Raw genomic sequence first — 12,897 nt, forward strand, 5'->3', positions numbered from 1 at the left:
ACCGTGCACTGTACACCAGGAGTGGTCTAACCAAGGTTCAATACAAATTTGACATAACTTCTCCGCCTTTCAGATTACTGCAACAAATAAAGAAGCTAGCAGTAAACAAATGATATGTAGAGTATCGTATCGCACTGTTTCTGAGGGCACTGCCCAGTTCAACTTAGCATAGCCACTCATTGAGGTTGCGGATGTATTTAAAGGCCTCCCACTCTTCCTGAAGGCCTGATATGACTCATCACTGTGCTGTACTTGGTCAAATGGTGAAAACGCACCTGTGGGAGTTTCCACTGGTCGTGGGAAGTGACACATCAGTCGGCAGATTCCTTTAAACTTTGTTGGCCTGTAGAAGCAGGTCGTGCAGGGATTACTTGACAGTGGAGTCATTCTAGTAAAGAAGTGACGGATAGCAGAAGAGACACTGCGGCAGGTCTCGGGCTCCAGCGACCCAGTTACCTCCCTGCACTCCTCATGCTGACAGATTCTAATCGTGTGACACTATCTCCACTCGCAGAAGCTGCAGGAAGTGCCATCTATGGAGCGTGCTCACGCCTTAGTCGGAGGAGAGATACCTTCCAGCTTTAATTCAAGTGGAAAAAATTTGCCACAATCAGGCAGCTTGCAACAAGTGTCGAGCTCAGTCTGTCTATCTCTCCCTCTCCTCTCCTTCAACCTGTCTCTCCCTCCCACAGTCTGTCTATCTCTCCCTCTCCACTCCTTCAACCTGTCTCTCCCTCCCACAGTCTGTCTATCTCTCCCTCTCCACTCCTTCAACCTGTCTCTCCCTCCCACAGTCTGTCTATCTCTCCCTCTCCACTCCTTCAACCTGTCTCTCCCTCCCACAGTCTGTCTATCTCTCCCTCTCCACTCCTTCAACCTGTCTTTCCCTCCCACAGTCTGTCTATCTCTCCCTCTCCACTCCTTCAACCTGTCTCTCCCTCCCACAGTCTGTCTATCTCTCCCTCTCCACTCCTTCAACCTGTCTCTCCCTCCCACAGTCTGTCTATCTCTCCCTCTCCACTCCTTCAACCTGTCTCTCCCTCCCACAGTCTGTCTATCTCTCCCTCTCCACTCCTTCAACCTGTCTCTCCCTCCCACAGTCTGTCTATCTCTCCCTCTCCACTCCTTCAACCTGTCTCTCCTTCCCACAGTCTGTCTATCTCTCCATCTCCAATCCTTCACTGTCTCTCTCCCTCCATCTCCAATCCTTCACTGTCTCTCTTCCCTCCATCTCTAATCCTTCACTGTCTCTCTCCCTCCATCTCCAATCCTTCACTGTCTCTCTTCCCTCCATCTCCAATCCTTCACTGTCTCTCTCCCTCCATCTCCAATCCTTCACTGTCTCTCTCCCTCCATCTCCAATCCTTCACTGTCTCTCTCCCTCCATCTCCAATCCTTCACTGTCTCTCTCCCTCCATCTCCAATCATTCACTGTCTCTCTCCCTCCATCTCCAATCCTTCACTGTCTCTCTCCCTCCATCTCCAATCCTTCACTGTCTCTCTCCCTCCATCTCCAATCCTTCACTGTCTCTCTCCTTCCATCTCTAATCCTTCAGTGTCTCTCTCCTTCCATCTCTAATCCTTCAGTGTCTCTCTCCCTCCATCTCTAATCCTTCAGTGTCTCTCTTCCCTCCATCTCTAATCCTTCAGTGTCTCTATTCGATATGGATTTGCCATGATCTGATTGAATGGTGGAACAGGCTGAATGTCCTCCTCATTTTCCCTCGAGTTCCAATCCTTCAGTGTGTCGCCTCTTGTTTATTTTTACAGCTTCTCCGTATGGTTTGTGATTTATCAGCTGAGAAATGAACCTGGGTGATATACATGTTCATATGGAAATACTGTTTGTTATTTTTATACAGGGGCTAATGTCTCTGTTAAAATAACGTACAAAGGAATTTTGTGTGATTGGAGTGTCAGGTGCCAATATCACAGCATCGTTCCTGGGTGACGGGATTTTAACCAATAATGCAGCGTAAAGTATAGAAGCGGTTTATATATGTTACGTACCGGACTCCCCAGCGTACGGCCAATAACCTCAGTACTCTTTCCTCCCCAGGACTGTAGGACAGATGCAGCTAACAGAAGATTGGAAGGTACGTCAATCGTGGTGTCTCCCTCGGTACTGACTCGTGGCTTATTGCCTTCGGACAGGGTATTAAGCAAAAAACCTTTGGGTCAGACACTGTCCTTTCCCCCTCTGGGACTGGGTGGTACAGTGGGTCAGACACTGTCCTTTCCCCCTCTGGGACTGGGTGGTACAGTGGGTCAGACACTGTCCTTTCCCCCTCTGGGACTGGGTGGTGCAGTGGGTCAGATACTGTCCTTTCCCCCTCTGGGACTGGGTGGTGCAGTGGGTCAGACACTGTCCTTTCCCCCTCTGGGACTGGGTGGTGCAGTGGGTCAGACACTGTCCTTTCCCCCTCTGGGACTGGGTGGTGCAGTGGGTCAGACACTGTCCTTTCACCCTCTGGGACTGGGTGGTACAGTGGGTCAGACACTGTCCTTTCCCCCTCTGGGACTGTGGTACAGTGGGTCAGACACTGTCCTTTCCCCCTCTGGGACTGGGTGGTGCAGTGGGTCAGACACTGTCCTTTCCCCCTCTGGGACTGGGTGGTACAGTAGGTCAGACACTGTCCTTTCCCCCTCTGGGACTGAGTGGGACACAGGAACTACCGGTGCCTCACCTGGCGTAGGACGGGCTCATAGGCTGTGCTCAGGTTTCCATGAAGCTGATTGCCTTACTCTTGTGCAGGAGAACCCAATAAGACAAGACCGCAGTCTACTCACACCCCTCCCTCCAGAGCTCAGAAGCCTCCCAACGATGGGTCAGATGGTAAAGGTAAGAACCTCAGCAACTATTCAGCTCCTCCGAGCTCAGATCTTGGAGGGTGTTTTCTTTGGTCCAGAGACTCTTGGTGAAGGCCCGAGTCCCACCAGGGACGGAAAATGTGGGAGAGAAGATGAGGTCAATGAAGAGGTGGTTGGCCAGGTGGCAGCAAAGCTTGGGTTTGAACAGCCTGGACATGGTAGGAAGATGGAAAGAGGTGAGGACGCCCACAGGTCTCAAAGAATGAGTTGGAGTGGGAGACAGTGGGGTCGATTTTGGTCTCTGCTGTCTGGGCATTGGGGAGGATCACAAGCCTGAGAGACAATAGGTTCTGTAAGGGGAGTCCATTACTCCTCCAGGCTGTCCTTCTGCGCTCCACCCAAGCGATAAAGGCCAAAATCTGCCCCCTCCCCCACGCTGGGGTTTGAGACAATTTCAACACAAGCTTTGGGAAGGGGAATGGAGTGTGGGAGAATTATGACTATAAAACAGACAAGAAGGTCACAACAGAAGGAGATTGGAGGCCGAGGTGAGAGATGGATCGTCTGCCAACTGATCTGGTTGAGAAGTTGTAGGAGAGACAATAGTTCAGAGCTCTGCACCATTCGTCCCCTTGTACACGAATCACAGGAAGTTAACATGCAGGTACAGCAAGCGATTAGGAAGGTAAACTGGTATGTTAGCCTTTATTGCAAGGGGTTTGGAGTATAAGAGTAAGGAGGTCTTACTGTAATTATACAGGGATCTGGTGAGACCTCACCTGGAGTACTGTGTACAGGTTTGTTCTCCTTACCTAAGGGGGTGTGACAAAGGTTCACTAGATTGATTCCTGGGCTGACAGCGTTGTCCTATGTGGAGAGGTTGAGTAGAATGGGCCTATACTCTCTGGAGTTTAGAAGAATGAGAGGTGATCTCATTGAAACATATAAGATTCTGAGGGGGCTTTACAGGGTAGGTGCTGAGAGGTTGTTTCCCATGGCTGGAGAGTCTTGAACCAGTGGGCATAGTCTCAGGATAAGTGGTCAGCATTTAGGACTGAGATGAGGAAAAATGTCTTCACTCAGAGGGTTGTAAATCATTGGAATTCTCTACTCCAGAGGACTGTGGATGCTCAGTCATTGAGTATTTTCAAAACTGAGATCGATAGATTTTTGGACACTAAGGGAATCAAGGGATATGGGGATCGGGCAGGAAAGTGGAGTTGAGGTCGAAGATCAGCCATGATCTGATTGAATGGCAGAGCAGGCTCGAGAGGCCGTATGGCCTACTCCTGCTCCTATTTCATATATTCTTATCATCTCTGGAACCTGTGTTCAACTGTGGCCTGATGATTGGACACTCAATCATACAGTGGGTCAGACACTGTCCTTTCCCCCTCTGGGACTGAGTGGTACAGTGGGTCAGACACTGTCCTTTCCCCCTCTGGGACTGAGTGGTACAGTGGGTCAGACACTGTCCTTTCCCCCTCTGGGACTGGGTGGTGCAGTGGGTCAGACACTGTCCTTTCCCCCTCTGGGACTGGGTGGGACAGTGGGTCAGACACTGTCCTTTCCCCCTCTGGGACTGGGTGGTACAGTGGGTCAGACACTGTCCTTTCCCCCTCTGGGACTGAGTGGTACAGTGGGTCAGACACTGTCCTTTCCCCCTCTGGGACTGGGCGGGACAGTGGGTCAGACACTGTCCTTTCCCCCTCTGGGACTGAGTGGGACAGTGGGTCAGACACTGTCCTTTCCCCCTCTGGGACTGGGTGGGACACAGGAACTACCGGTGCCTCAACTGGCGTAGGACGGGCTCATAGGCTGTGCTCAGGTTTCCATGAAGCTGATTGCCTTACTCTTGTGCAGGAGAACCCAATAAGACAAGACCGCAGTCTACTCACACCCCTCCCTCCAGAGCTCAGAAGCCTCCCAACGATAGGTCAGATGGTAAAGGTAAGAACCTCAGCAACTATTCAGCTCCTCCGAGCTCAGATCTTGGAGGGTGTTTTCTTTGGTCCAGAGACTCTTGGTGAAGGCCCGAGTCCCACCAGGGACGGAAAATGTGGGAGAGAAGATGAGGTCAATGAAGAGGTGGTTGGCCAGGTGGCAGCAAAGCTTGGGTTTGAACAGCCTGGACATGGTAGGAAGATGGAAAGAGGTGAGGACGCCCACAGGTCTCAAAGAATGAGTTGGAGTGGGAGACAGTGGGGTCAATTTTGGTCTCTGCTGTCTGGGCATTGGGGAGGATCACAAGCCTGAGAGACAATAGGTTCTGTAAGGGGAGTCCATTACTCCTCCAGGCTGTCCTTCTGCGCTCCACCCAAGCGATAAAGGCCAAAATCTGCCCCCTCCCCCACGCTGGGGTTTGAGACAATTTCAACACAAGCTTTGGGAAGGGGAATGGAGTGTGGGAGAATTATGACTATAAAACAGACAAGAAGGTCACAACAGAAGGAGATTGGAGGCCGAGGTGAGAGATGGATCGTCTGCCAACTGATCTGGTTGAGAAGTTGTAGGAGAGACAATAGTTCAGAGCTCTGCACCATTCGTCCCCTTGTACACGAATCACAGGAAGTTAACATGCAGGTACAGCAAGCGATTAGGAAGGTAAACTGGTATGTTAGCCTTTATTGCAAGGGGTTTGGAGTATAAGAGTAAGGAGGTCTTACTGTAATTATATATAGGGATCTGGTGAGACCTCACCTGGAGTACAGTGTACGATTTTGGTCTCCTTATCTAAGAAAGGATATACTTGCCTTAGAGGTGGTGCAACGAAAGTTCACTAGATTGATTACTGCGATGAGAGAGTTGTCCTATGAGGAGAGATTGAGTAGAATGGGCCTATACTCTCTGGAGTTTAGAGGAATGAGAGGTGATCTCATTGAAACATATAAGACTCTGAGAGGGCTTGACAGGGTAGATGCTGTTTCCCCTGACATTAACTAAGGGGCATACTCTCAGGATAAGGGGTCATGTTAAAATTGGATCGCCAGGTGGTGAAGAATAGAATACTGGAGCTTGGTCTTCAGTTGTTTCTAAGCCTTTATTCACAGAGATTCCCCATTACACACACACCACACCCGAGATAAGCTCTCCTGTAAAAAGGATACAAGAGAGTCCCCAATTGATACCCACCACCTGAATACAATTAACACCAGTTGATATACAGGTCGGCCATTTAGGACTGAGATGAGGAAAAATTTCTTCACTCAGAGGGTTGTGAATCTTTGGAATTCTCTACTCCAGAGGACTGTGGATGCTCAGTCGTTGAATATATTCACAACTGAAATCAATAGATTTTTGGATACTAAGGGAATCCAGGGATATGGAGATTGGGTGGGAAAGTGGAGTTGAGGATAAGCCATAATCTAATTGAATGGTGGAGCAGGTTCGAGGGGCCGTACGGCCTACTCCTGCTCCTATTTCTTACATTCTTATCATCTCTGGAACCTGTGTTCAACTGTGGTCTGATGATTGGACACTCAATCATCCAATGGGTCAGACGCTGTGCTTTCCCCCTCTGGGACTGGGTGGTACAGTGGGTCAGACACTGTCCTTTCCCCCTCTGGGACTGGGTGGTACAGTGGGTCAGACACTGTCCTTTCCCCCTCTGGGACTGGGTGGGACAGTGGGTCAGACACTGTCCTTTCCCCCTCTGGGACTGGGTGGTGCAGTGGGTCAGACACTGTCCTTTCCCCACTCTGGGACTGGGTGGGACAATGGGTCAGACACTGTCCTTTCCCCCTCTGGGACTGGGTGGTACAGTGGGTCAGACACTGACCTTTCCCCCTCTGGGACTGGGTGGTACAGTGGGTCAGACACTGTCCTTTCCCCCTCTGGGACTGGGTGGTACAGTGGGTCAGACACTGACCTTTCCCCCTCTGGGACTGGGTGGTACAGTGGGTCAGACACTGTCCTTTCCCCCTCTGGGACTGGGTGGTACAGTGGGTCAGACACTGTCTTTTCCCCCTCTGGGACTGGGTGGTACAGTGGGTCAGACACTGTCCTTTCCCCCTCTGGGACTGGGTGGTGCAGTGGGTCAGATACTGTCCTTTCCCCCTCTGGGACTGGGTGGGACAGTGGGTCAGACACTGTCCTTTCCCCACTCTGGGACTGGGTGGTACAGTGGGTCAGACACTGTCCTTTCCCCCTCTGGGACTGGATGGTACAGTGGGTCAGACACTGTCCTTTCCCCCTCTGGGACTGTGGTACAGTGGGTCAGACACTGTCCTTTCCCCCTCTGGGACTGGATGGTACAGTGGGTCAGACACTGTCCTTTCCCCCTCTGGGACTGGGTGGGACAGTGGGTCAGACACTGTCCTTTCCCCCTCTGGGACTGGATGGTACAGTGGGTCAGACACTGTCCTTTCCCCCTCTGGGACTGGGTGGGACAGTGGGTCAGACACTGTCCTTTCCCCCTCTGGGACTGGGTGGTACAGTGGGTCAGACACTGTCCTTTCCCCCTCTGGGACTGGGTGGTGCAGTGGGTCAGACACTGTCCTTTCCCCCTCTGGGACTGGGTGGGACAGTGGGTCAGACACTGTCCTTTCCCCCTCTGGGACTGGGTGGTACAGTGGGTCAGACACTGTCCTTTCCCCCTCTGGGACTGGGTGGTACAGTGGGTCAGACACTGTCCTTTCCCCCTCTGGGACTGGGCGGTTACAATACTTCCTCTCACCCCTGGCACTGGGTATGAATCCAGTTGCGATTGAGGTGATGAAGTTAGTGGAGCAGACAGGAGATGACACGTGTTTGCAGCAACTAAACTCAGCTGAGTCATGGCCGACCTTGTGAGCAGAGCGAGCCTCCGGCCGCTGTGTGGTGACACTGGGTGGTGGGTGTTGGGACTGCGCCAAAAGCCTCACAAAAAGGGAGCAGGATCTTATATTTCTATCGGGCATTCCACAACGTCCCAAAACACTTTACAGCCAATTAAGTACTTCTGAAGTGCAGTCACTGTTTTAATGTAGGGATATATCTGTCCATCGAAATATTTTGGTGAGATACCCAGTATGCAATGTACTTTTGCCAAAAATAACAACAATAACTGTACTTCGAAAATAATTCATTGGACTGATTGGGATTTGAGACATTCCGAGGATGTGATGCCATCTCTGGGTTTCATTGTTCCCATTTTCCCCTTACTTTCTCCTCTTCTCTCTCTCTCTCTCTCCTTTTTCCCTTTCTACCTTCTCTTCTTCGCCTGATTCATGGTGTTTTATCTTGCACCAGAAAACAAGAGATGGTGATGGAGGCAGGGAGAGCTCGTCCAGAGGTCATAGCGGGAGTGAAGAGGTCACTTCCTAAACATTAGAGGCCTTCCGGCTTTATCAAGGGGACTTTATCGTGAGCAAGCAGGAGAAATTACCGGGAATTTCCGATATATTCCACATGAGATATTGCAATCCTTAGTCAGGAAGATTGGAAATTCCAATATTCCATGTAAGATTGCTTCCAAATGCAGAAACGTTCGGATCCTGAATCAGGACCAACTTAAGTCGAACTTAAGTCATTTGTTTTATTTTTTATCAGTATTATTTGAAAGCATTTAGCACGGGTGACATGTTAAAATGTATCAATTTCTCTAATTGAATCGACCTCCTGTTTCTCTGTACAGATCCCGTTGGTCACAAATGGGACGCACCAAAACAGCGGCCAATAGCTCATCTCGTAGGTAATTATCTCGCTCTCAGATACCAGCTCCTCCATCACCCCCACACACAGTCTGTCCCACTCTCAGATACCAGCCCCTCCATCACCCACACACAGTCTGTCCCACTCTCAGATACCAGCTCCTCCATCACCCACACACAGTCTGTCCCACTCTCAGATACCAGCTCCTCCATCACCCCCACACACAGTCTGTCCCACTCTCAGATACCAGCTCCTCCATCACCCACACACAGTCTGTCCCACTCTCAGATACCAGCTCCTCCATCACCCCCACACAGTCTGTCCCACTCTCAGATACCAGCTCCTCCATCACCCCCACACACAGTCTGTCCCACTCTCAGATACCAGCTCCTCCATCACCCCCCCACACAGTCTGTCCCACTCTCAGATACCAGCTCCTCCATCACCCACACACAGTCTGTCCCACTCTCAGATACCAGCTCCTCCATCACCCCCCCACACAGTCTGTCCCACTCTCAGATACCAGCTCCTCCATCACCCCCCCACACAGTCTGTCCCACTCTCAGATACCAGCTCCTCCATCACCCCCACACACAGTCTGTCCCACTCTCAGATACCAGCTCCTCCATCACCCCCACACAGTCTGTCTCACTCTCAGATACCAGCTCCTCCATCACCCTCACACACAGTCTGTCCCACTCTCAGATACCAGCTCCTCCATCACCCACACACAGTCTGTCCCACTCTCAGATACCAGCTCCTCCATCACCCCCCCACACAGTCTGTCCCACTCTCAGATACCAGCTCCTCCATCACCCCCCCACACAGTCTGTCCCACTCTCAGATACCAGCTCCTCCATCACCCCCACACACAGTCTGTCCCACTCTCAGATACCAGCTCCTCCATCACCCCCACACAGTCTGTCTCACTCTCAGATACCAGCTCCTCCATCACCCTCACACACAGTCTGTCCCACTCTCAGATACCAGCTCCTCCATCACCCCCACACACAGTCTGTCCCACTCTCAGATACCAGCTCCTCCATCACCCCCACACACAGTCTGTCCCACTCTCAGATACCAGCTCCTCCATCACCCCCACACAGTCTGTCCCACTCTCAGATACCAGCTCCTCCATCACCCCCACACAGTCTGTCCCACTCTCAGATACCAGCTCCTCCATCACCCCCACACACAGTCTGTCCCACTCTCAGATACCAGCTCCTCCATCACCCCCACACAGTCTATCCCACTCTCAGATACCAGCTCCTCCATCACCCCCACACACAGTCTGTCCCACTCTCAGATACCAGCTCCTCCATCACCCCCACACACAGTCTGTCCCACTCTCAGATACCAGCTCCTCCATCACCCCCCCACACAGTCTGTCCCACTCTCAGATACCAGCTCCTCCATCACCCCCACACACAGTCTGTCCCACTCTCAGATACCAGCTCCTCCATCACCCCCACACACAGTCTGTCCCACTCTCAGATACCAGCTCCTCCATCACCCCCACACACAGTCTGTCCCACTCTCAGATACCAGCTCCTCCATCACCCCCACACACAGTCTGTCCCACTCTCAGATACCAACTCCTCCATCACCCCCACACACAGTCTGTCCCACTCTCAGATACCAGCCCCTCCATCACCCCCACACACAGTCTGTCCCACTCTCAGATACCAGCTCCTCCATCACCCACACACACAGTCTGTCCCACTCTCAGATACCAGCCCCTCCATCACCCCCACACACAGTCTGTCCCACTCTCAGATACCAGCTCCTCCATCACCCCCACACACAGCCTGTCCCACTCTCAGATACCAGCTCCTCCATCACCCCCACACACAGTCTGTCCCACTCTCAGATACCAGCTCCTCCATCACCCCCACACACAGTCTGTCCCACTCTCAGATACCAGCTCCTCCATCACCCCCACACACAGACTGCCTGTTTGAAAGTGTACATGTTTAAACAGTATCCGACTGACCTCTCCCTCAGGGAACGCAGTGCGGGAAGGGTCTATTTTGAAATTTGGACCCTAGAAAATCACAGGCGCGGGACTGCAGAATTTCCTGGTGCACTGAAGCGGAAATTCAGGGCGCCTCACTTGCTCTCAGCTCTGCACATGAGCCATGGAATCGTACAGCACAGAAGGAGGCCATTCTGCCCATCGTGCCTGTGTCGGCTCTTTGAAGCAGCTATCCAATTGGTCCCACGCTCCTGCACTTTCCCCGTAGCCCTGCAAATTTTTCCTTTTCAAGTATTTATCCAATTCTCTTTTGATAGTTATTATTGAATCTGCTTCCACCGCCCTTTCAGGCAGCGCATTCCAGATCAGAACAACTTGCTGCGTAAAAAAATTCTCCTCATCTCCCCCTCTGGTTCTTTTGCCAATGACCTTAAATCTGTGTCCTCTGGTCACCGACCCTCCTGCCACTGGAAACAGTTTCTCCTTATTTATTCTTTCAAAACCCTTCATAATTTTGAACACCACTTATTAAAACTCCTCTTAACCTTCTCTGCTCTAAGGAGAACAATCCCAGCTTCTCCAGTCCCTCCATGTAACTGAAGTCCCTCATAGGAACATAGGAACAGGAGTAGGCCTTTCAGCCCCTCGTGCCTGCTCCGCCATTTGATAAGATCATGGCTGATCTGTGATCTAACTCCATATACCTGCCTTTGGCCCATATCCCTTAATACCTTTGGTTGCCAAAAAGCTATCTATCTCAGATTTAAATTTAGCAATTGAGCTAGTATCAATTGCCGTTTGTGGAAGAGAGTTCCAAACTTCTACCACCCTTTGTGTGTAGAAATGTTTTCTAATCTCGCTCCTGAAAGGTCTGGCTCTAATTTTTAGACTGTGCCCCCTACTCCTAAAATCCCCAACCAGCGGAAATAGTTTCTCTCTATCCACCCTATCTGTTCCCCTTAATATCTTATAAACTTCGATCAGATCACCCCTTAACCTTCGAACCTGGAACCATTCCAGTAAATCTCCTCTGCGCCCTCTCCAAGGCCTTGACATCCTTCCCAAAGTGAAGGGTAGGCTCATGGGGCAGGGCCTAGACATATGTCCGTCGTAGGTATTGACTAAAAGGACGGTCAAGAAGGAAAGAGCCTTGTTTGAGGCCTAGCTCTCATTGTCTGTGTTTTCTAGGCAAGGCCGAGGGATCGGGCATGTACTGGGAACAATCCAAGAGTGAATTCACCATCAATCACATGAGCTACAGGAATGGATCCCTTGTCATTCCCGACACAGGTTTTTACTACGTCTACTCCCAGGTGGCGTTTGTCGGTAGGAACTGCAGCGCGGGATCGCTGGTGCTGGAGACCACGGTCCTGTACCAGCGGCCGGACTACGAGGCGGCACACCCCCTGGAGCTGATGGTGGTCACCCAGTCGGCCTGCGAGAGTGCCAAGTCTGAGCTCACCTGGCACCGGTCGCTGCGCCAGGGGGGAGTCTTTCATCTGAAGCGGAACACGCTCCTCTCCGTTAAGATCAAGCCGCTGGTCAAGGCCGAGATGGAGCATCACAAGACATATTTTGGAGCTTTCAAACTCCAGTGACGGGCGTGCGATACGATTGGTGGGCGGGGGGGGGGGGGGGGGGGGGGGGGGTTGGGGTGGGGGGGAGAGAGAGGGAGGAGGGGGAGGGGGGTGCCTGGCGAGGAGGAGGTCAGGGCTCCTTTAAGAGGCAATGCACTGCCCGCAAGGCCAAACGACCAATTGGTCAAAGGGAACGACGCCGGAGCTGCCCGTTTGTCGTGCGTTGACCTGCCGGCGAGGCTCCTTTAACCGGCAGGTTAAGACTAATTAGCATATCGTTAAAGGGGCAATGCCCTCACCCTTCCTCCGCCCCCCCTCCAACCCCCATCCCGAAAAACAAGACTTCAGGAATGGCCGGAGCCAATCAGAGTTTCTACTCCCCCCCCTTTAAAGGGAGCCGTCTGGGAGCCAGGACAGATCGTGGGCTGAAAGCAGCAACGGGCGTCATGTGATCTGCTTTGCGGCCCCCATCACCGTTGTGTTGTTTGATTGTTGCCGATGAACGGTGGGAATGTGACCGGGCGGGGATATTAGGGTCCAGCCTGGCCTCGCTGGGCTGAGTTTGGGGAAACAGTAGGGAATCAGCAAGGGAGGTGTCACAACGAACTTACTGCACAAGCAAAATCTTTTTACAATCGAGAAAGCGGGGCCCCCCGCGGGGGGGGTAAGGGGAGAAATGTTTCAAATGTTGAGCTGCACTTTCAGTATAAGCCTGATCTCCTGATACAGTGAAAGCCCTCTTATAATCACCCTGAGATTGGTGAGAATGTGAAGCTCGCTAACACAGGGAGCAGCTGGGGCAAATAGCATAGAGGCATTTAAGGGGAAGCTACATGAGGGAGAAAGGAGTAGAAGGATATGCTGATAGGGTGAGATGAAGTAGGGAGGGAGGGGGCTCGTGTG

At 51.8% G+C, this 12,897-nt stretch overlaps 1 protein-coding gene across 1 annotated transcript; it reads left to right on the plus strand.

The window, feature by feature from the left end:
* The first annotated feature begins 1,896 nt into the window (after positions 1-1,896).
* Positions 1,897-12,015, plus strand: LOC137304879 (lymphotoxin-alpha-like). Its single transcript, XM_067973673.1, has 5 exons — positions 1,897-2,096; positions 2,756-2,842; positions 4,675-4,761; positions 8,426-8,482; positions 11,606-12,015. Exons 1-5 carry the CDS (start codon positions 2,000-2,002, stop codon positions 12,013-12,015), a joined length of 738 nt encoding a protein of 245 aa, XP_067829774.1. The 5' UTR covers positions 1,897-1,999.
* The last annotated feature ends 882 nt before the right edge of the window (positions 12,016-12,897 follow it).

Source organism: Heptranchias perlo, chromosome 39, assembly GCF_035084215.1.
Source record: "Heptranchias perlo isolate sHepPer1 chromosome 39, sHepPer1.hap1, whole genome shotgun sequence".
Classification (NCBI taxonomy): Eukaryota; Metazoa; Chordata; class Chondrichthyes; order Hexanchiformes; family Hexanchidae; genus Heptranchias; species Heptranchias perlo.

Bases quoted from the DNA above. Each gene is read 5' to 3' on its own strand.
- LOC137304879 (XM_067973673.1), top strand. From the start codon at position 2,000: ATGTTACGTACCGGACTCCCCAGCGTACGGCCAATAACCTCAGTACTC. The intron at 2,843-4,674 runs GTAAGAACCTCA...ACTCTTGTGCAG, and splicing joins CGATGGGTCAGATGGTAAAG to GAGAACCCAATAAGACAAGA. The intron at 4,762-8,425 runs GTAAGAACCTCA...TTCTCTGTACAG, and splicing joins CGATAGGTCAGATGGTAAAG to ATCCCGTTGGTCACAAATGG.